Raw genomic sequence first — 21,124 nt, 5'->3', positions numbered from 1 at the left:
GGCATAAAGATATATTTAACTCTCCTATGAAGACTCTGCATGGTTTGTATTATTTATCATATGGAATACAATTTAGTATCTAGAATATATCAAATTCCACTTCTGCCATGTCACCTTTTATTAATATTTGTAAGAGACAGGGGGTGGGAGGAAGATTCTCACAGACAGAGATACATATATAGAAAATGAAAGTGTACTGCTATCACTACTACACTCCCCTTTTCAAAAAATCTCTACTGTGATCATAATCTTTCAAGCTCTGCACATAACTAATATTGAAAAGCCACCTTGATTCTGCTTGGAAGAAAAATGTTGCTGTCAAATGGCAGGCAAGATTAAACATACCTTTGCAATAGCACATTAAATGTGTAATTATTTTTCATATCAACAAAGATTAATTAAATTTCATGATATAGATCGATTACTGAATTTTGCAGCTGTCCATCCTTGTCAGAAAAAAATTGGGCTTTAGGCCAAGTTAACTTAGGATTGTGATATTTTCTTCATGTTTTCATTATACCTTAATTTTTGTTTAATTTTCTTTTAATGCTTATTATGGAGAGTCTATAAAATGTTTTTTAGGATTCATATATCTCTACTGAGTGAGAAAAACAAATTCAGCCTTGCATTTTTATATACATAGGGAAAATACCCAACATGGCTGGTGCATTCTTAAAATTTTATGATGTATAAAATTTAAGTCATTTAATAATAGTTATTAATTACTCTCTGTTATGTGCTACTTCATTTTCTAGAAAATAAAAGTACTCATGTATTTGCAAATATTTAAATATGGGGGAGAGCTACACAAAATTGCAAAAATATGTCAGTGGCTCTCTCTCCTACTTCTCTGTCTTTTCTCATGGTGCCAATGCAAATCTGAATAACTAATGTCCTCCACCTTCTCATCTCCTATGATTAAAAGGTTCTTCCAGAAAGGGGACTGGTGTTTATCCAACAGCCAGGTGGCTACCAATGTTAGTTCTTTACACACGACTGTGCGTATAGACCACAATGTGCACTGCTAATGATATTTTAATTTTTTACCTTAATTTTCAGATTTCTCATTCTCTTCCCTTGTTCTTTTAAAAGGAACTGTGGTGAGCATCTCAAAAAGTGTTCTTGCAGGGGAGAGAATCTTTCAAATATGTATGAAATCTATTACTAATGGTGGTTACTACTCTGCTAACATTGAAAGATGACTTTCCTTTAAGCAAAACTTGAATCTGACAATAGGTCATGACATATAGAAGCTAAAGGAAAACAGAAGCAGCCTAAAGAAAGGGCTTTAATTATGTCCTCACACCCTACCTTTGCTAGGGACTTTACAGCATGCTAGAAAATTTCTTTGTACTCTTTACTTAATTACACTGCATGCAAAATTTAGAAACATATTGGTTATCATATTTTATTAATTATTATGTCATAATTTATTATAAAATCAATAAAAATTTGTTAACAGTACTTACCATTTAATTCCATATTAAAATAATATCTAATAATTTACATTATAGATATTATTATAGAATAAGGAAGATGGAATAAACCATTTTTCTTTCCTAAACAACAAAATATTTTCCTTAGATGCACATTTCAAAATAAGAATAATTTTCTCCAAATTATCAGAAATCAGTCAGAGAAAAAGATTAGAAAAATGTGTCTCACTAGTTTTTTATTGCAAGACACATCAATCTTTGTTCTCTCCATCTCTCAATAAAAAAAAAAATCTGAAATCTTAAACTGTTTAAATTATGTTTGTCCCAGGAAGGAGATATCACATTAACCATTTTTCCAAATGATTTCCAACGTACCTGGGCTCATGGTAGTTGAGATATGAATAGTGCTCCAAGAGTTTCCAAGTTATCCCATTATCATAGGAATAATGCAATAAAACACCTTCACCAGGCTGGTCCGGGGCTCTGCATGTGCTCAGAACAGACTTGCTCCCCAGTCTCAATGTGAACTGGAGAAACCTAGACATGAATTGCCTATGATTAGTGGATGCATAAACATTTTTACTCATAATGTTAATTTTGGTTTTTAAAGAATTTCAAACAAATTTAAATTAACTACCTACAAGATGTAGGTTTCCACTTATCCCTCTGTTACAAAATGTAAGTAATGACACTGTGAGATGTATGAATATGTGTAGATGAGATCAATGTGCATATTTTAAATACAGATATATATTCATAAAAGTATAACTGTATGTTCATACATATTTGTATACTATGTACTTATGTACACACACTTAAAATGCCAATCACTCCTTTACTGCATTATTTATTAAGAACTGGGGGAAGGGAAGATGTGGAATAAATCTAATCAGCCTCTGCAAGCTGTCAAATAAATAAAACTACATGAATAATTAACTAGCCTTTGGCTTAAGAGCACAGTTTTGATTTGAACATCTCATATTTAAAAAAATCTAGTCAGTCATTAGTATCTCAAAGTCATTGATGAGCTTTCTAATTTATTAAAAACTGGAACAAATTAACCCTAAATAAATGGTAAGTTCCTTTCCATCCTGGTTAAAAATTGGGAGATGGATATATCCACAAAAAAAGAAAAAAGAATATAAGTTGAAAGAGATGTAAATTCAACATTAGCATCTGGTTTCTGCATTATTCCAGCCCTCCTTCACTCACCTGGATTGGGAGCTGTCCAGGAAGGATGTAATTAACTGGCGTCTCCCATCTTTATTGAAAACCAGGGCCTTACCGCTAGCGAGAACACCACAGCCAAAGCTGACTTCAGCACCACGGATAGAGTAAAAGTTATGGTAGGAGGAGAGCCTGGAACTGCCAAAACTTTCCGAAATAAACATTGGGAATGTCTGGGATGCCATCTCACAAGCTGGGCCAGAAAACCCAGGGTCACATCTGAAAGAAATGCAGTGTAAAATTAAATCTTAAACTGTGAATTCTTTCAGAGGGTCTTCATTCTACTTTGGGGAAGAGGGAGTCCAGAGGCCAGGATTTGATTGAATGGTAAATGAAGCTTATTAGTCTCTGAAGAATACCGAATCAGAAAACTTGATAAGGACTGATTGACTGTAAATATTCCAGAAGAATATAGTCTTCATAAACTGCTACTGTAATAAGTTTATGATTAAAATAATAATCCAGCACTCACCTTCAACCAGTGACCTCAGTTTATCTAACATTCATCTGTAGTCTGCATATTTGCAACTTAAAATCTCATAAAGATACACACACACATATACTTATAATAATACTCATTAAATTTATAAAGAAAACAATATAAATAAAATACTTCAAATAAGATACCTGGAATAAGTTTCCTCTAAGGACAAATGCAAAAAGACATATTATAATAGGAATTATTGTAAATATTTAGAAACAATTGGAAATATATCTTTAACCATTTCAGACCTATATTGACATTATAAAGAGAATATATTCACCCTTGACCTATACATAAATTCCTAGGATAACTGTGTGGTGTCTCTGTGGGCTCCCAAATTAGGCATACTTCAAGAAAAATCAACTCATTTCCTCTCCCACCCCCAACAATTTGCTTGGGAGAATGTGCTATATTTCTGTTAGCTGACTAGACTATATAAGGAGTTCCCTGAGTCTTCTATCAGTGAGTAAAACCTCATCACAGATGGATGAATAATTGAATATGAGAAAATTCTCACATTTTAAGGAGTATGCTCATCAGAAATTAGTTCCAAATTCTTTTTATAAAAAAAATATTTTAAAATTTTGGATACTGGGGATTGAGCCCAGGGGTGCTCTACCACTGAACTACATCCCCAGCCATGTTTATTTTTATTTTGAGACAGGGTCTCACTAAGTTGCTTAGGGCCTTGCTAAGTGCTGAGGCTGGTCTCCAACTTGCAATTCTCCTGTTTCAGCCTCCTGAGTCTCTGGGAATATGGGCATGTGCCATAGCACCCAATTCAAATTCTTCATTTTTACTGCACCAGTTCTTTCTTACTACACTTACAATGTTACCAATTATAAAATGGGATTATTTTCTTTTGGTGTAGGGGATTCTCATGGAAGCATTCAAACTTCCTTTAGTCTGAAACAAACCTTTTGTAAAGTAAGTATGCAAATGAAGTGATAACTATAGTATGACCCAGAGGATACTTCTTAAGCAGTGTTACTGAAACTGGGGTCCATATTGACCTTCCACAGGGTCCACAGTATGTGTGAATGTTCAGAAATCAAATGCCAAATTTTATATATGTATTAGATTTTCTGGGGAGAAGTCCATATTTCCATTAGATTTTCAAAGAATTTGCACCCTATAATGCCAAGAACAACTGCAGCATGAAGGCTTTGGGTTGTCTTGGCATCTTGAACAGCATTGAGGAAAGGGGTCATAAAGAAAAACAATATTTACTGGACATGTAAATTAGCTTCAAACAGTTGTTTTCTTTCACATGTATATAATCTCATGGACATAGTCCGACTCTGAATAAATAACCAAGTAGTTCCAAAAAGGGGAAAAAATTGCTAAATTGAACACAATTTATTTATTTATTTATTTATTTATTTATTTATTTATTATTGGTTGTTCAAAACTTTACAAAGCTCATGACATATCATCTTTCATACATTTGATTCAACTGAGTTATGAACTCCCATTTTTACCCCAAATACAAATTGCAGAATCACATCAGTTACACATTCACAATTTTTACATAATGCCATATTAGTGACTGTTGTATTCTGCTGCCTTTCCTATCCCCTACTATCCCCCCTCTCCTCCCCTCTCATCTTCCCTCTCTACCTCATCTGCTGTTGTTTAATTCTCTCCCTTGAATTGAACACATTTTAAAGTCAGGAAACTGAATGTGTCTTACCATGACAACAAATTGGAATTTGTGCTCCCAAACAAGACTATTGCCAGTATCTATTTAGGGTAAATGGGATTTTATGTATCTTAAATGTGTCTTCTTAGGACTAGTGGTTGGGAGAAATTGGTGACTATATAAGATGAAGCACATTGGAGTCAGTTCTTATTTAGTGATTCTTATAGTCCAGTTTTAATAAAAGATTATGCAGTTGGGAAAGAATATAGAGAAGCATTCCACTTGTATTTCAAAATTAAAACAAACAAATAAAAAACAACAACAACAACAAAAATCTTTGTAGTTGTTATTTTCCAGAACAGTAAGGCTGCACAAACTAGTGATTTCAATGATAACAAGAGGCTCCCTGACTCTAAATACGTCCCTGCTGATTCATCTAGCTACCCTTAAATGTGGCATTAAGTTCATTCTGTATGTCGGGAGAAAAGCCCCCACTGTTGAGATTCATGGATCATAATTGAGAAGAGTTCCAATGCTGTCTCTCCCCATTAGCCTCTCAACACAGTTAGGCTCTCAGATTAGTGAATTTAGTCAGTTTAGAAACCGAGGCTTGGGATTGTAGACAGGAAGGAAAATGTTGGGGAACAGAAGCAGGTGGGATTCTGGTAGCAATTAATAGTAATAATGAGGGGAGCAGTGTGGAGAAAAACAAACAGTTGCAGAGCCCCCAAATTCAAGGATCTGCTTAAAGGAAATAAGTGGTGTTGAATAAAATTTTTCTCCCTGCAATTTTGCTCAAACTCAACAAGGCACATAGTCTGGGAAAAGAGGCAGTGGTCAAATGTTTAGCCTAATATAGAAAGCCAATGAATGTTACAGAAAGCATTGTCAGAATAGGGGAAAAGCTCTATTTCTAACTGGTGAAAATATTTTGTAAAACTTCAGAATGAGGAAAGGATGATTAACTAGGGTAACATATGGTGTCAAAAAGAACAATATCAAAAGCACAAAATTACCATTCAAATTTATCTTGTGTTGATTTTATTTTAAATGCATTTAAAAAGTGGATGTCCCGGTTATGGATTATGCATGAAGATACAACTTGAAGAAAAAACCAGCCAGTGTTACATGAGGCAGTGTCTCAGGTGGGAGCTGATAGTTTTATTTAAAAGCATAGAGACTTGTATTCTGTTTTGAAATTAAAACAGAAACTTACCAATTTTTCACATACTTTACACGATATTTTCATGTGCAGAGTGATTTCTTTTTGCTAATTAAATCCACTGAAATATAGTTTAAAAAGTTAACCTTCAGTCTAATCTCAGGGCTTACAAGTGTTTGCCTCATGTATATAATTTTCAAATGATTAGGTTAAATGCCCTTTGTAAGTTCTGTAGTCATTAACTACCCAATTAATTAATTATTCTTTTTGTTTGAGGGTATTTAACTTTATCTGTATGACAAAGTTGGCTGTGTTTCAGGTATTCCTGGAATATTTTATAATTAAATATTAATCTGAGAATGACATAATAAATGTAAATATCCATTCTTGCTATAAACATAGCACAATTTACTAGTGATGATTAAATTATGAAATGCATAATTTCAGACTTCAAATTCAGCACCACTGTTCTAGAAAATACTTTATAATCATCTTAAAGAGCCAAATAATTTTCAGAAGTACATAAGATTGTAAAGTTATGTTTAAAGATGTTGCATTTTCTTATCAGATCTGCTAAATCTGGCCCAGTTCTGATTCCTTTAGCATTGGGTCTATGGATCACTACTAATTTTATCTTTAATGAAACATTGACAAATTATGCTAGGAATCAAAACATGACTCATGAACACTAGAACAATATTATGAAGAGGAATATAACAAAGATAGGAAAGAGAGCCATCAAGTTATGATGAATTCCAATTTGTTCACAAATTTACATGACAGATACTAAATCTGTTCACAATTGACCCTCATATAAATTTATTAAATTTCACTTACAAAATACATTTAAATTTCACTTAAATTTTATTGGGAGTATCCTGTTTTTGGTTTTAAAAATACTTCAAAAGACTACAAAAAAAGGATACTAAAATCAATGAAAATGATTGTGCCTTTGATATATAAATTATATACCAAAAAGGAAAAGCATGCACATTTTTTTTCAAATGCTTACTTGCAACCATGTCGAGTGCACTGTCCTCTGCCAGAACAGAACTTGAGACACGATGGACCAATATAAACTGCAGGAAAAAAGGAATCATGTAAAAGATGGCGACATAACTGGGAAAACGAGGAACACCAACAGTACGATTTTGTGAAGCAAAATCTATGAAATATGGCCTATTGCTTGTGTGTTTGGTAATAGGAATCCATTGTGACATATGAAGTGCTATGTGACAGGGTAAGTGCTTAGTTACAAACCTGCTGGAAGTGCTTTGCCTTCCATAAATAACCTTTTCAAGATTTTAATGTTTTGTACTAAAGAAAATAGGACCATATGACAGGGATTCCTTAACAGAGTCTCTTCTGCTAAAACATTTTCAGACTGAATATTACTGCTTGTATTTTGACCTTTCTATACCATTTAGGTAGAAATGAAGAATTCATAAAGGATCGATTTGATACATCACAAAATGGAGAGAGATCCTAACTACAATGACCATTCTTATTTGGGGGAAAATCTACAACATTGTAAATGATTGTTACATTTACTAATTCATTCTCCCTGGAAGTATGGTATTAAGAATCTGTTATTGAGCATAAAAGTTAATTCATAATGCAGACCTTTATTTTTTTCCCATTCCCCTCACAATCTCTTATATGTAATTTTGTATAACAATGAGGGGTCTCCTTCCATTTCCATGCAGACCTTTTTCCTTAAATACTGAGCTTGACTAAAAATGCAATGTTGCAAACCTATATTCTAATCTTTGGAATGTTGAAAAATGCTCAAGTGATAGGTTCTGATATACTCAGACTCTAATACATTTAAAGATACTAAGTATTTTTGTAATTGGCACAATCAACAAATGAAACAGCCCCAAAGTGGGACAAAACCAAAGAGGATTTGAGATATAATTAAGATGTTATAAAGACCTCACATATTCACTTTCAGGCACAAGACAATTTACCATCCATTATCACTTTCTTCTCTGCCCTATAAGCATGTCACGATATTTAAACAATTCTATTTTAGAATAGACTTTCCTGTGACCTATACTCCTAGAAACACATAATCCCTTCAGCCAATTAATAGGAGGAGTAATTCAAATGAGATGCAAAGCAGGCTGGTGGTGGAAAAAAATCCTTGATGAAGGAAACTACTGGTTTAGAAGAGAAGAGATAGCAAGCCACATTATTAACAGCATTGGTTTTAGATGTCAGATAATCCTGGATTTGTATCTGGCTTCACCAGGAAACTTTGATTAACTGATTCATCCTGTTTAAGCCTCAGTGGTCCCATTCTTTAAAGTGGGAGAATGATATTCCTTGAAAGAGTTATTAAAATGTTTCATGTCACCACATGGTTATAATCATCATCACCATATTGGGGTTGTTTCCACTGCCACTCTCCTGCCCTATGTTGTTTCAATGGGCTTCACTGTACGTCAACTGCTGAGCCATCAGAATGGGGCTCTATTATTTCTTTAGCCTGGAAAAATGTATGGATTTTCTTTCCAGCACACTTGGTTTTATGACTGTAGTAGAACCTGCTCCAGGTGCTGTGAGAGGAATATTGCACTCTGAAGAATTACTCTGGAGGCTGCCCTACAGTACATACATGCCATAGTTCAGAAAGTCTCCAGGGTGAAAACCCCAAACCAACAATAACATAAGGCTTTCCAAACCAATGAAAAAACAGCGATAAGGATTTGTCATCCTGTCCTACTGAGTAGAGTCATTAGGACTCCTAAGTTTACAGTCTTCCTTTCCACAAGAGTATGGAAAGCATACAGTAGTTTTCTTTACTACTATTGTTAATGTAATATAGCTGAAAAAATAAAAATATGACAACAAATATAATTTAACCTAGGATTTTCCATTTTGTGAAGATTTTTAGGATAACTTCCCACATACTTTCTTATTTATTTATTCTTTTTAGTTATATGTGATAGTAGGGTATATTTTGGCATATTACACATAACATGGAATATAATTTCCCATTCTTGTGGGTTGTACATGATGTGGAGTTACACTGGTTGTGTATTTCATATATGAACATAGGAATTATGTCCAATTCATTCTACTGTCTTTCTCATTCTCCCTCCCCCTACTCCCTGTCCAATCCAGTGAAACTACTCCCTCCAACTCCTGCCTAACCTGAGTTAGCATCTGCATATCAAAGAGAACATTTGGCTTTTGAGGGGGGATTGGCTTATTTTACTTAGCATAATAATCTCCAGCTCCATCCATTTACACGCAAATGCCATAATTTAATTTTTTAAAACACTGAGTAATATTCCATTGTGTATATGTACCACATTTTCTTTATCCATTCATCTGTTGAAGGGCACCTAGGTTGGCTCCAGAGCTTAGCTATTATGAATTGAGTTGCTATGAACATTGATGTGGCCATGTCACTATAGCATGCTGATTTTAAGTTCATTAGGTATAAACCAAGGAATGGGACAGCTAGGTCAAATGGTAGATCCATTCCAAGTTTTCTGAAGAATCTCCATGCTGCTTTCCATAGTGGTTGCACCAGTTTGTCATCCCACCAGCAATGTACTCACATACTTTCTTTACAAATAGCAGGAGCTGGCTATTGTAAGGGAAGAACATACCTAACAGAATTATGATACTGGTCTGTTTCTTTCTCTGTTTCTTTTGATGGTCATAATTCTGTAATTCCATACTGAAAGGGGGAGATTGCAGGGGAATTCTATAGCACTTGTTTCTCTTGGGAAGGAGTGTGTGTCTTCTCTTTGCTTTGTGAAGAAGCCAGAGACTGTTCCTGTTTTTGTGAAAACCTCACATAGGATGATAACAGAATTGAAGAGATTCTGCCCTCAGTTTTGCATTTAACATACATTGCTACCCATATGCATTCTCTGTATCCTAACCTCTTCCTAGTATACTCAAAGCATGATGGTAGGAACCCAGATACATGAAGTAGCTCTTTCTGACCCAAATCATATTATAATAGCCTTATTCAGAAAATTGAGATACTCTTCTCATAGGCTTTTATATCTATACTTCATTGGACTCTCAGTTTCCTCGCATGCTTTATTTCATTATTAATTTTGAAACTTCTTTTGTGATTATTAAAGTAATAAAAGTAATGAGCTTATGAGAGAACCCTTGAAAACTATGACAGTAGGAAAAACCCGTTCATATCCCACTACCCAGAGACACATGCTTGTTCCCTAGAGCTCATTAAAAGGTGTAGTAATTAAAATGCTATGCAAAATATTCTATCATTGCCCTGTAATCTCAGCAACTCAGGCGGCTGAGGCAGGAGGATCACAAGTTCAAAGCCAGCTTCAACAACTTAGCAAGGCCTTAAGCAACTTAGCGATTAAGATGAAAAATAAAAAGGGCTGAGGATGTGGCTGAGTGGTTAAGCATACCTGGGTTTAAACCCTGGTATCAAAAAAACAAAAACAAAAACAAAAGAAAAATCTGTCAATGGGGAAACTCTATTTTAACAAATTCAACTTTAGATGTTTTTACAAATGCACTATGTTTATAAAACTCACATGGCCTTCAAAGTGTGGGCTTTTTACTGTTTTTTTTTTTTTGAACATAAAATATTTAAAAAATTCACATTGGTTTATGGGTAAGCCATCTTGCCTGAAGTTATTCCCAAATTTAAAGAACTTTATATATGTAATTAGCTTCTCAGTGTCTACATTATTCAAAAATAACAAAAGAAGATTAAGACATGGAAAAACCAACATTAAACAATTATGTAGGTTTTATAAAGTTGATCACAAATCTGTGACCATTGGCTGAAGTATTGACATTTTGTCCCTCTTTCCCTTCCCTGTCTCTCTCCCTTTCCTTTTCCTTGTAGTATAAACTTTCAGTCAAATTTATATACTCTGAAAACAGAAAATATTTGAATCCATCCATAATTAGAATAAAAAATCAGAAAATTGACTATTAATAACAAATGTAAGAAATTAGTCATCTAACCCTATAACTTAAAATACCTTTTTTCATTGTGCATCTGTCCTAAGTGTTATTGGCTTAAAAATGATGCAAATTGTCAACAATTTACTTAAAAACTTGTGTGTATATCCACTTTTTCCTTTTAGGCTATTTTCTGAAAAAGGAAGCAGAAGTTTCACCAGTATTTTAGAGATGATGTTGCTTTCAGTGTAGTGTCTGCAGCAAACAGATAAGTCTTCCAGATGTTATGGCAGTTACTAAGAGAAGAATGGGTCTTATTTTAATACACGCAGGATGGTATTTATGTTAATTTTGCATAACACATTCAAAGAAAATGTTAGGATATCCCTTGTCATCAACTGTGAATTTGAGTTTCAGGGCTTTAAGCATTTTTAGACCGTGTATGTTGAAACATTCTAGCATCTAATATTGCTGACTACACAGGCTTTTTTTTTTTTTTTTCTGATTGCGCATCCCTGGGTTTCTAACGGAATGCAAAAGAGAAAAGGAAGAAAGGGCGTTTGATGAATCGCAAGACCATGACTTAGAAATGTGATTAAGTCTGGGATGACTAACAAAAGCACAGGAAGACTCCACATCAATGGCATGTGATTATGACAGGCATAAACACTAACCATTATCAATCGCCCACATGTTTCCAAGGATTGATCCCGTTTGCCTCCAACGGATCCTGGTGTCTTGGGTTAGTGCTGCGTTAGGGAGGGGAATCGTTATTCGGTTCCACCTGCAAAAAAGTTAGCACAAAACCAGACTATGTTGACATCTTTTAAATCCATTTTATATGCATGTGATGTTCCCATCTCTAGGTACTTGTAATAGCACTAAAGATTCTCAATAAACTCTTTATGTTCACCTATGGAATTTGTGTATAGTTTAAAAACAGACATATAACTTGTAAGAGCACCCATATCCTACTAGAGTAGTGGATTTATTCTTCATAGCAAGTGATATTTATTTTGTTTAGACATTATTTTTATAAAATGTTTTATTTATTTATTTATTTATTTTTAACTGATATATAAACATTGGACATATTAATGTGGTGTCATGTTATGTTTTGATACATTTATACATTCTGTAAGGTTTAAATCAGGTTTTACAATACTCACACCTTAGATATTAACCTACAGAAATCATCTGTGTAGAGATGGGGTGCTGATTGGCATCAATTACTTTTTAATTTTTTGCTACCCCTTGCCCTCTGCACATGTAAAAAGGGGTAGCAAAATGTTTTTTAAAAAGAAAACATTTCCCAACTTAATTTTGATGTTCTTGTAAATATTTTTACTATGTAAATCATATTTATTCTGTTAAGTGGAAAGCATTACATAACCATTTTAATTCTAGTAATTCTCAAAGGAATACATTTATGGTCTTTAATTTATGTGAAAAGAAGTAGAAAGTTTCTCAGAGAGAATGCATATCATTACCCAGATAGTAGATGGCAGAATAACATATAAACTCAGGTCTAATTCCAAAACTTAACTTTTCTATACTTCTCTATGCTGGCTCTTTCCATAAGTCTTATTTTGGCAGTAAGCCTTTTGGTAATAATCACAGGATTGCCATAACAGAATTTAAATTCATGTAGTCCAAAATATAAGTCAGGTACATGAAAAACGAATGACTGTATAAACTGTGATCTTGCATCAGCTTTAGCAAAAGTATTTCTCTCCTTCTTTAATGATACTACTTTTAAGGAGAAGTCAGATTCCTTATCTATTATGTAAAAAATGCTATAGTTTCTGTATTACTCATTAATTTTCATTCTGCAGCATGGAGAGAATTTACTCACCCACTGTAGTTTTCAGAGGAGTAGATGGTGCTGTGGGGGAGGTGAGGGCCAGCACAGATCTCAGGTAAGCATTCAGTGTGAAGCAGGGACCAGGAACGCCCATGGTTAGTAGAAAACTCCAAGCTGACACTAGTAACAACAGAACAAGCACAACACAAAAGCGGCAAAGATTAAAAAATTACTTTTCATCTCTGCCTAAATACAATAAACATCTTTAGAACTAGTGTGAGATTTCTTTAAGATGGCTCTTTACTAAATGATTGCTTTCTCTTTCACCCAGGTCTGACCAGCCTTCAAAGGGCAAGCAGTTAAATTACTGCTATAATAACAAACTCCTTTAAAAGACAAAAAATGGTAACTTGAGTCTGAGCTCTTGAATTTGATAGATGGCAAGGCAATTACCATGTCTCACACTGTCACTTCATCCTGTGAATGTGAGACACAAAAATTCTTAGAAAGGATCCCAGCAACACTTCTGCAAGTGAAACTGAGAAGTCATAGCTCTTGAAGTGCTAATTGATTTCCCTGCCTATTATTAGGGGGTCACTAGCCAACATGAGGTCAAGCTTGTTTTCAGTTGTTACTCTCTCAGCAATCTGTTGTAATGGATGGCTGCCACAGCGCATGCACACACCTCTCATACCTAAAATCATGCTCTTAGAATGAAGCCAATTCCTACTTAAAATCTACCCAGTCATAACCCACCTATTAACTGAAGGACTTCTCTTTTGGGGAAAATGTGTATTTTATTAATGGATATTTTATTAAAAATCCAGCTAAAAACCTACTGAGAAATTGTCTCTGATTTAACAGCCAAGTTCATGTGTTCATTTTTAACTGTTAGTACACCCACAAAATAGGGTTTCCTACCTGTTACCAGGTTGATGTGTTCCACATCCCAGATTAATAGAAAACTGTATCATGTGAGACATTGTAGAAGGGAGAACAGGTAAGACGTGGAAAAAGTCTACAGCCCAGACACTCCTATTATGTCCTTGATGGTTCTTTTGCCTGAGACAAAATTTGGTAGCAGGAGTCTGAAGTTCAGGGTTGATGACCACGGACACCAAAGATGGAACCTTCCAAATAAAGGAAACCAAATCACTCATAACCTTTCCTATGTTTGTCAATGTGTATTCTCATAGGTTCTCTCTAGTCATCGCTAAATACATAACTGCCATCTGTTGAGCATCAGGCAATAGCCCTGTGTTCCATTTGTTATTTCATGTAGAAGATGCTGTCAAGGAGCATTTTTTTTTTTTTTTTTTTTTTTAGTGACTCAGAATTCCTCCTTTGAAGACAAGTGTGGCTTCTTGTGTGTGATTGATAGGGCTCTCTGTTCAAAGACAAATTGGTCTAAGGTTTTAAAAAGGTTTATCCATTTTATCTACGTTAGCACAAGACAAAGGCAACTTGACATTTACTTGGCTTTATCAATAGTGCTTTGGAAAGTGGATTTGTATGATATTAATGGTTTTCCAAACCAGGTATTCTGAAAATAGTACTCTAAGCAGAAACTTTCAGAGCCAATGAGTTAATGTATAACTTATACAATTGATTTGGTCTGAGACACGCAGATGCCAGACCAGATATAACCCCACCATGTCCCTGCTGTAAAAGTAGTTCACTAAGAAATCCCAAGTGGTATAACATGGGAACATGCTGGATATTGTCATCAATATTGGAGATAAAGCTGACTAATGAGCATGTGGGTATAATCTCAGCACAGGTAAGTCTATTATAATAAAAATAATTTAAATCTGATACCCTATGACAAGCATCTCACATGATTTGACGATATTTGCAAATAACCAGAGACAATATTTGCCCTGTATCCACAGGGCAAAGGAAAAAGGTCAACCTCAGTCACTCTAATTAGCAAAGAATAAAGCAAAGGTAACATAAAAGTTCTGTTACAATGTCATCTGCCTAACAAATCTCAAAAGGCTGGATAAATACTTATTAAGCTTGATAGCAAGGCTGTAAGGCTGCATAATTACAGTCATATTTAGAGCTTTCCTGGGGACAAGAATAACTGTCAGTCAGAGTATTTGGTTCCATTTTATTATTGCTGATGGGCTATAATTCTTTCTTCTTGATAAAATCTAATTTTTATTTGTATCAGAAATAAAAGTGAATATTAAAATGTCCATGTCACTTTTTTTTTTAAACTGGCAATTTCTTGGGCTGCCAGGAAAGGGATTTATTCTCTGTATCTGGCATGGTCTTCATGGTTTTGACTTTGGCTTGTCTGGGGAGTTGTGAGGTGAGCATTTGGCACAAGGATTGGGAGTTGTACCTTATATGAGGAATAGGAAAGAGTATCCAGTGCAATGTGCTCTTTTCTTCCTTCTATCTTTGCATACAAGATGATGTCATTTTCATGAGAATCTCCGGGGTCACAAATTCCTCCTGCACCAAATAAAAATTTCGTGGTGTTAGTACCAACCTGCATTCCCCAAACATCAAATACAGTGTTAAATTTCAGAATAAGAAATAACTATGCCATCCAGATGTCACTTAATAATCCTAGGGGCTGCAGTTGTATCTCAGTGGTAGAATACTTTCCTCACACGTATGAGGCACTGGATTTGATCCTAAGCACCACAAAAAATAAAATAAATAAAACAAAGGTATTGTGTTCACCTACAACTAAAAAATTGATCCTAAACAAAGATAATCAAACCCAAGGAAATCATTCATGAAGATAGTTCAGATGAGCCATGCTAAAGACTTGATATTTGTGAAGGTCAAAGTAACTATTTGCTTAATGGGATTACTCAAGTAAATGTCTGTGTGTAGCAGGACAACATGTCTCTGTTTCAACCCACATTAAAAATGATATGCTTTTGGGGAGAGAAAGGGGCTGAATTAGAGCAAATTATATTCCATCCTTTTATACATTACATCAAAATGAGTTCTAGTGTAATGTATAACTAAAAAGAATCAATAAAAAGATGTGCTCTTGCTTTTTAATAAACCATTACTTTCTTATATTTGAGATCTTTATGGTCAAAGTTCAGAACCTATTGATTATGATTTTAAAACAAGTTTGGTGATGCACTGCATTAAAGACTTATAAAGTGGTGTCATTCAGGCTGTTGCAAAGTAATACCTATGGTATTTTAGCATATATATCTGTATTTTAAGTGAGGTTCATTTTACATTTTTCATTTTTGTATTTGGTACTTCATTTGATTGTTGGAAGGTACATAAAGTAGTTATTCACTATCTACTTCACAGTCCACATGAAATGATATGCTATTAGAACTGGAAGGTACTTAAGATTTTTCTGATGATGAAATTGAATATCACGGAAGGTACTGGAAGTTCAAAATCATTTAACCAGCTGGAGGAAAAGCCACGAGTAGATACAAGTCTTTTACCCTTTGATCCTCTGTATTTTAGTCAGCGTTTTCATTGCTGTGACCAAAAGACCTGACTGCAACAATTTTAGAGGAGGAAGAGTTTATTTGAGGCTCACAGTTTTAGAGGTGGTAGAAGGATGTGGTGGAGGAAAACAGCTTAGGATAACCATCAGGAAGCAGAGTGAGAACTCACTCACCAGGGACAAAATGTATACCCCAAAGGCACACTCCCAGTGATCTACTTCCTCTAGCCACTTCTACCTGCCTGGTTACACACCCCCCATCATCCATTCAAGTGCATTAATGCATTGATTCAGTTAAGGCTTTCATAACCCAATCATTTTACTTCTAAACTTTCTTGCATTATCTCACACATGAGCTTTTGGGGGACACTTCATATCTAAACCATAACACTGTTCTTTTCACTACTGTGCTTTGCCAATAATTCTTGCTATTTCTGACTTCTATCCATCGTCTGCATAACCTAGATTTTAAAGGATCCCATGTCTAACTATATGCCTCTCCCCACCCACCATTATCCTTCATATCAGTCATAATCATGACAACAAAAGTGTGAATGTGTATATACAATTACTGGAAAATATCCTATCTTTAAGGCCCAAAGTTTGTAACATTATTACAAACTTTTATTATTATTATTTTTTGTGGTGGTGGGGATTGAACCCAGGGCCTTGTGCATGAGAGGTGAGCAGTCTACTAATTGAGCTATATTCCCAGCCCCACAAACTTTAATTATTATCTGAAAATTCTTTCAGTTCTTAAATCAGCCACTTTCAATGTTAATTTTTATCTATAGGCACCTGCTGTTGCTAGCACTCTATGGTGCCAGTAATGGAATCCCAGAGTTCTAGAATGAGATTACCCTTTGAGAATTAAACTAGGAAAATAAATATTGGTTGAGACTCACAACGTGAAATAAAACACACCAAGAAAGGGTCAATTGCTTATAAATGGTTGATTCAAAATCCATTAGCGTAACTGGTTCTGATCTTGGGAAGAAATGATTTTCTAAGTGATGTTAAATAAGAAAACTAGAAAGAATCCAATCAGTGGAAGAAATCTCATAATAATAGAAGAAATATTAGCAAAAAAAGAAGGACATCATAGAGCAAGACTTTGACAGGATGTCTATAGCCTTGACAGGAATAAAAGGGTTTTTAATGATAAAGGCAAGTCCTGTTAATTCATTTGGCAAGAAGTATCCTGCAGTGAAGAATGATATATCAGATTATCATAGTTCTGGAATTCTTGCCATTAAAATGACTGGGTGATAGGTATATCTGATTTGATCCTATAAACATTGTTTATTCCTTAATGCTTAACGGTTAAAATTGTCATACTTATTGAGAAGAATTATGATTTGTCCGTAAGCCTCCTCAGAGCTTTTAGCAGGAGCCAGTCTCCAAGATCCCATTTCTGGGATTAATTAAGAAAATTGATTTTTTTCTGAATCTATAAGCCTGAGACCTGCATAGTGACAGTAATGACTCCACCAAGGTCACCAGTGAAGCCCATTTTGATTGGCAAGCTGTCTTATTTATATAACTTCCTTAAAATTTCATCTTCCTAAATGTAACAATTCTCAATAATCTAAACTAATAGTTAAACAGATGACTTGTAATTGCTTTGGAAGCACACTACTGGAATTATACTGTGCAAATACTCTAAACTCAATTCTCCTAGGCTAATTCTAAAATTATTTGGCATTTTTGAGAAGCACCAGTGGAAGTAACCCAATAAATTGTCTTGATTGCAGAGAAGCCAGGGTCTGGCTTGAAAACTAAGCTTCTTTAAGATAGACTAGAGGATTCTGGGAGTTTGCTACTAGAGTATCTAGTTGAGCCAGAGAAGGAGGAAGTTCAGCACACATTCTTACTCTATTGCTGTGTTCCTAGAGCTGCCTAGGGGTTTGTGGGATAGCAGTAAATTACAGGGTGGAGCTGTGGAAATTAACTTCCATATTTGGTCAAAAAGTTTTGGAGAGTAGATTGAGATTCCGGCTCATGACATACTGATCTTATAGTTCAGTCACTTGTGAGAAAATCTGCCTGATAATCTGTTTAATTCCCAAAGAGGACGGAGGAGAATGATTCCAGGTGGGATGACAGGGAAATGATCTGCAGCATAGAGAATGCCACAGAGAATAAGGTCAAAGGTCAAATAGGATAAGGCTGAGAGATCAACAGGGACTTTTGAGAAAGAATTCCCAATGTGAAATGCCTGGGAAACTAAAGCACATGGAGTTAAAAAAAAAAAAAAAAAAAGTCTGCTCCTTCAAGAACTTATTCCATAGAGTTAAGAAGAGATATGGTCTGGATCTTGAGGAAAGGGCAGTATCTGTGGTTTTCCAGTTTCACAAAGAATTGATGGTGGAAATGGTGGTAGGCAATGTCTGGACCAGGGTTTTATTTTGGGCCAGACTTTCGAGCACTTACTGTGTGCAGAGATATAGTCAGCTTTGTGTTGTTGGGACTGAAATATCCAACAAGAACAACTTAGAGGAGGAAAAGTTTATTTTGGCTCATAGTATCAGAGGCCTCAGTCCACAGACGACTGCATTGCACTTGGACAAAGGTGAGGCATTAAATCATGGTAGAAGGTCAAGGATCCAGGGATAATATAATCCCCAAGCAACCCCTCAGTGACTTATATCCTTCAGCATATTCTACCTGACTATAGTTACCACCCATTAATCCATTTAAAATTTTAATCCACTGATTATGTTACAGTCCATCACAATCTAATCATTTTACCTCTGAACATGTCTTTATTGTCTCACACATGAGCTTTCTGGGACACCTCAACCATAACAGTTCTATAACGAGCCCATACTACCAAAGTCAAGTCTGTAGTTAACATTATTTTGTTTGACTCCAAATTTACACTACCACTCAGAAGGGAAGTCTTGGATGATGGTATTTGTTTTCCTGTTTGTTGTTTGTTAAGTAGTACTGAGGATTGAACCCAGGGCCTCATGCATGCTAGGCAAGCAATCTACCACTGAGCTATATCCCCAGCCTGAATGATGGTATTTATAAAGCATTAACATTTGGCATGTAGATATGTTTGCCTCAGGTAAATTTGCCTATTTAAATATTTATAGGATTAAGTAATATGAACTGAAAATAGAGAAAGTAGATATGATAATAATGTAGATCTCATCCTAATGGATGCTTGTTGCTCAAGGTCAACCACCCATAGAGAACATCTTGTGATTTTAACATTAGCATCATAGTTTTAGCATTTATTACAAACTTCAACATTTTGATAAGTACAGTTAGTAAAGTCACCGTAAATGATGGTGTCTGGAGGAAAGGATCCATGTTAAAAACAAAATTCCCTTTTAGAAAAATCAGGTTTTTTTTTTAAAAAAATTGAGTATTGAGCACATTCGCAGGCTTACCAGGAAAAAGAACTAAAAAGGTTAAAGGTCACAGGTGGTGTGGGTTTGGTGCACCACACCTAAAGACATAGGACCCAAATTATCAATTCTCTGTGATTTCATTAACTTGTTCCCTGTGCCCCCTGTGCTTTCCTAAGAATAGTCCATGAACTGCATCTGCTTGTCAGAGAGACGCAAAACATGTGGGAGCCTCGCCCAGCCCAGAATGGCCGAAGAAGGTCCAAAAGGAGCCAAGACATTAAAATGTTGATAGACTTTATCTGAAAGAGCCCTCTGAGGGTAATTTATCAGTTCTGTGAAGTTTCAGTGACAGCAGCTCCTGCAAGAAGAAATGAATTCTTCCTTAGCTTCATAGCCTTTGATGCATTGTGGAAAGTAGCACTCAGGGGGCATCTCGCATAGCAATGAATGCAAAAAAGGATTTCAATAAAAGCTAGATGAATGGATGTTTTTAAGTATTTTAAATACTGTTTTAAGTAGCATTTAAGATACTTATTTATACGAGGAAAGTGATTTTTTTGAGGCTTTGCTATTTGCAGAGCGTTGGACTAGAAGAGGAAATACATCTTGACTTCAAAAAATTTGTTATTTAGTGAGGAAAAACAAGACCGGTATACAGGAGTCTCTCTTATTCCTAATTTTGTTTCCATTGTTTATTTTCCATGGTCAACTACAGTCTGAAAATATTAACATCTGTCTTGCCTTGTCTAAGACAGAGAGACCACAATTACATAATATTTATTGCAGTTATTACAGTTGTTCTATTTTATTACTAGTTATTGTTATCAATCCCATACTATGCCTAATATATCAATCAAATTGTATCATAGATATGTGTATGTATAAAGAACCAGTATATATAGGGTACAGTACTGTCTGTGGCTTCAGGTATCCATTGGAGATTTTTGAACATATTAATAAGGAGGATATGTTGCTACTTATATGAAAAAATGACTAGAAACTGTTGTGCACCACAGCTGTAGCAAAAATGCAGAGAAAAAAGATATAAATATGAGCTAAAAGAACTGAGCACATTGTAGATGCTAATAAATACTTATTGGAGGACCAATAAACAAATAATCAAATGAATGATGTCTGTTAGGTTTTTTTTGTCCTGTTCATTGAATTCTGGCTCTAAAAACAGTGCTGAATACTGGCCCTTAATGAATTTGTGTTTGAATAAATGAATGTATAAACAAAGGAAACAGACTTTGAACTGAATTTTGGAAACTGGATAAGTTTTCCAGAAATTACATTCACAAAAATCTGATAGGAAGCAAGCATATAATATATCATGGACAGGGTCTGAGGGGGAGGGGGTATGATGCCCTTTATTTTTTTTTTAATTAATTTATTTTTTTTTAATTTTTTATTGTTGGCTGTTCAAAACATTACATAATTCTTGATATATCATATTTCACACTTTGATTCAAGTGGGTTATGAGCTCCCATTTTTACCCCATATACAGATTGCAGAATCACATCAGTTACACATCCATTGATTTACATATTGCCATACTAGTGTCTGTTGTGTTCTGCTGCCTTTCCTATCCTCTACTATCCCCCCTCCCCTCCCCTCCCCTCCCCTCTTCTCTCTCTGCCCCCTCTACTG

General features: G+C 35.0%; 1 protein-coding gene and 1 long non-coding RNA gene across 2 annotated transcripts in view; one reads left to right on the top strand and one right to left on the bottom strand.

Annotated features, from left to right (window-relative positions):
- Window positions 1-21,124, bottom strand: part of Reln (reelin) — a 470,436-nt gene that overhangs the window by 144,186 nt on the left and 305,126 nt on the right. Inside the window, exons 14-20 of the mRNA XM_015488375.2 lie at window positions 15,020-15,132; window positions 13,591-13,799; window positions 12,721-12,849; window positions 11,540-11,649; window positions 6,964-7,030; window positions 2,649-2,882; window positions 1,812-1,973 (exon numbers count right to left, since the gene is read on the bottom strand). Coding sequence (XP_015343861.1) covers window positions 1,812-1,973; window positions 2,649-2,882; window positions 6,964-7,030; window positions 11,540-11,649; window positions 12,721-12,849; window positions 13,591-13,799; window positions 15,020-15,132 — 1,024 coding nt within the window. The remainder of the gene's footprint in view (window positions 1-1,811; window positions 1,974-2,648; window positions 2,883-6,963; window positions 7,031-11,539; window positions 11,650-12,720; window positions 12,850-13,590; window positions 13,800-15,019; window positions 15,133-21,124) is intronic.
- Window positions 13,858-19,958, top strand: LOC125611395. Its single transcript, XR_007341591.1, has 2 exons — window positions 13,858-14,449; window positions 19,650-19,958. It is a non-coding gene; the product is annotated as an uncharacterized LOC125611395 (long non-coding RNA).

This window comes from Marmota marmota, unplaced genomic scaffold, assembly GCF_001458135.2.
Source record: "Marmota marmota marmota unplaced genomic scaffold, marMar, whole genome shotgun sequence".
NCBI classification, from domain to species: Eukaryota; Metazoa; Chordata; class Mammalia; order Rodentia; family Sciuridae; genus Marmota; species Marmota marmota.
Note: the sequence above shows the minus strand (reverse complement) of the source record. Positions and strands in the feature narration are given on the sequence as shown.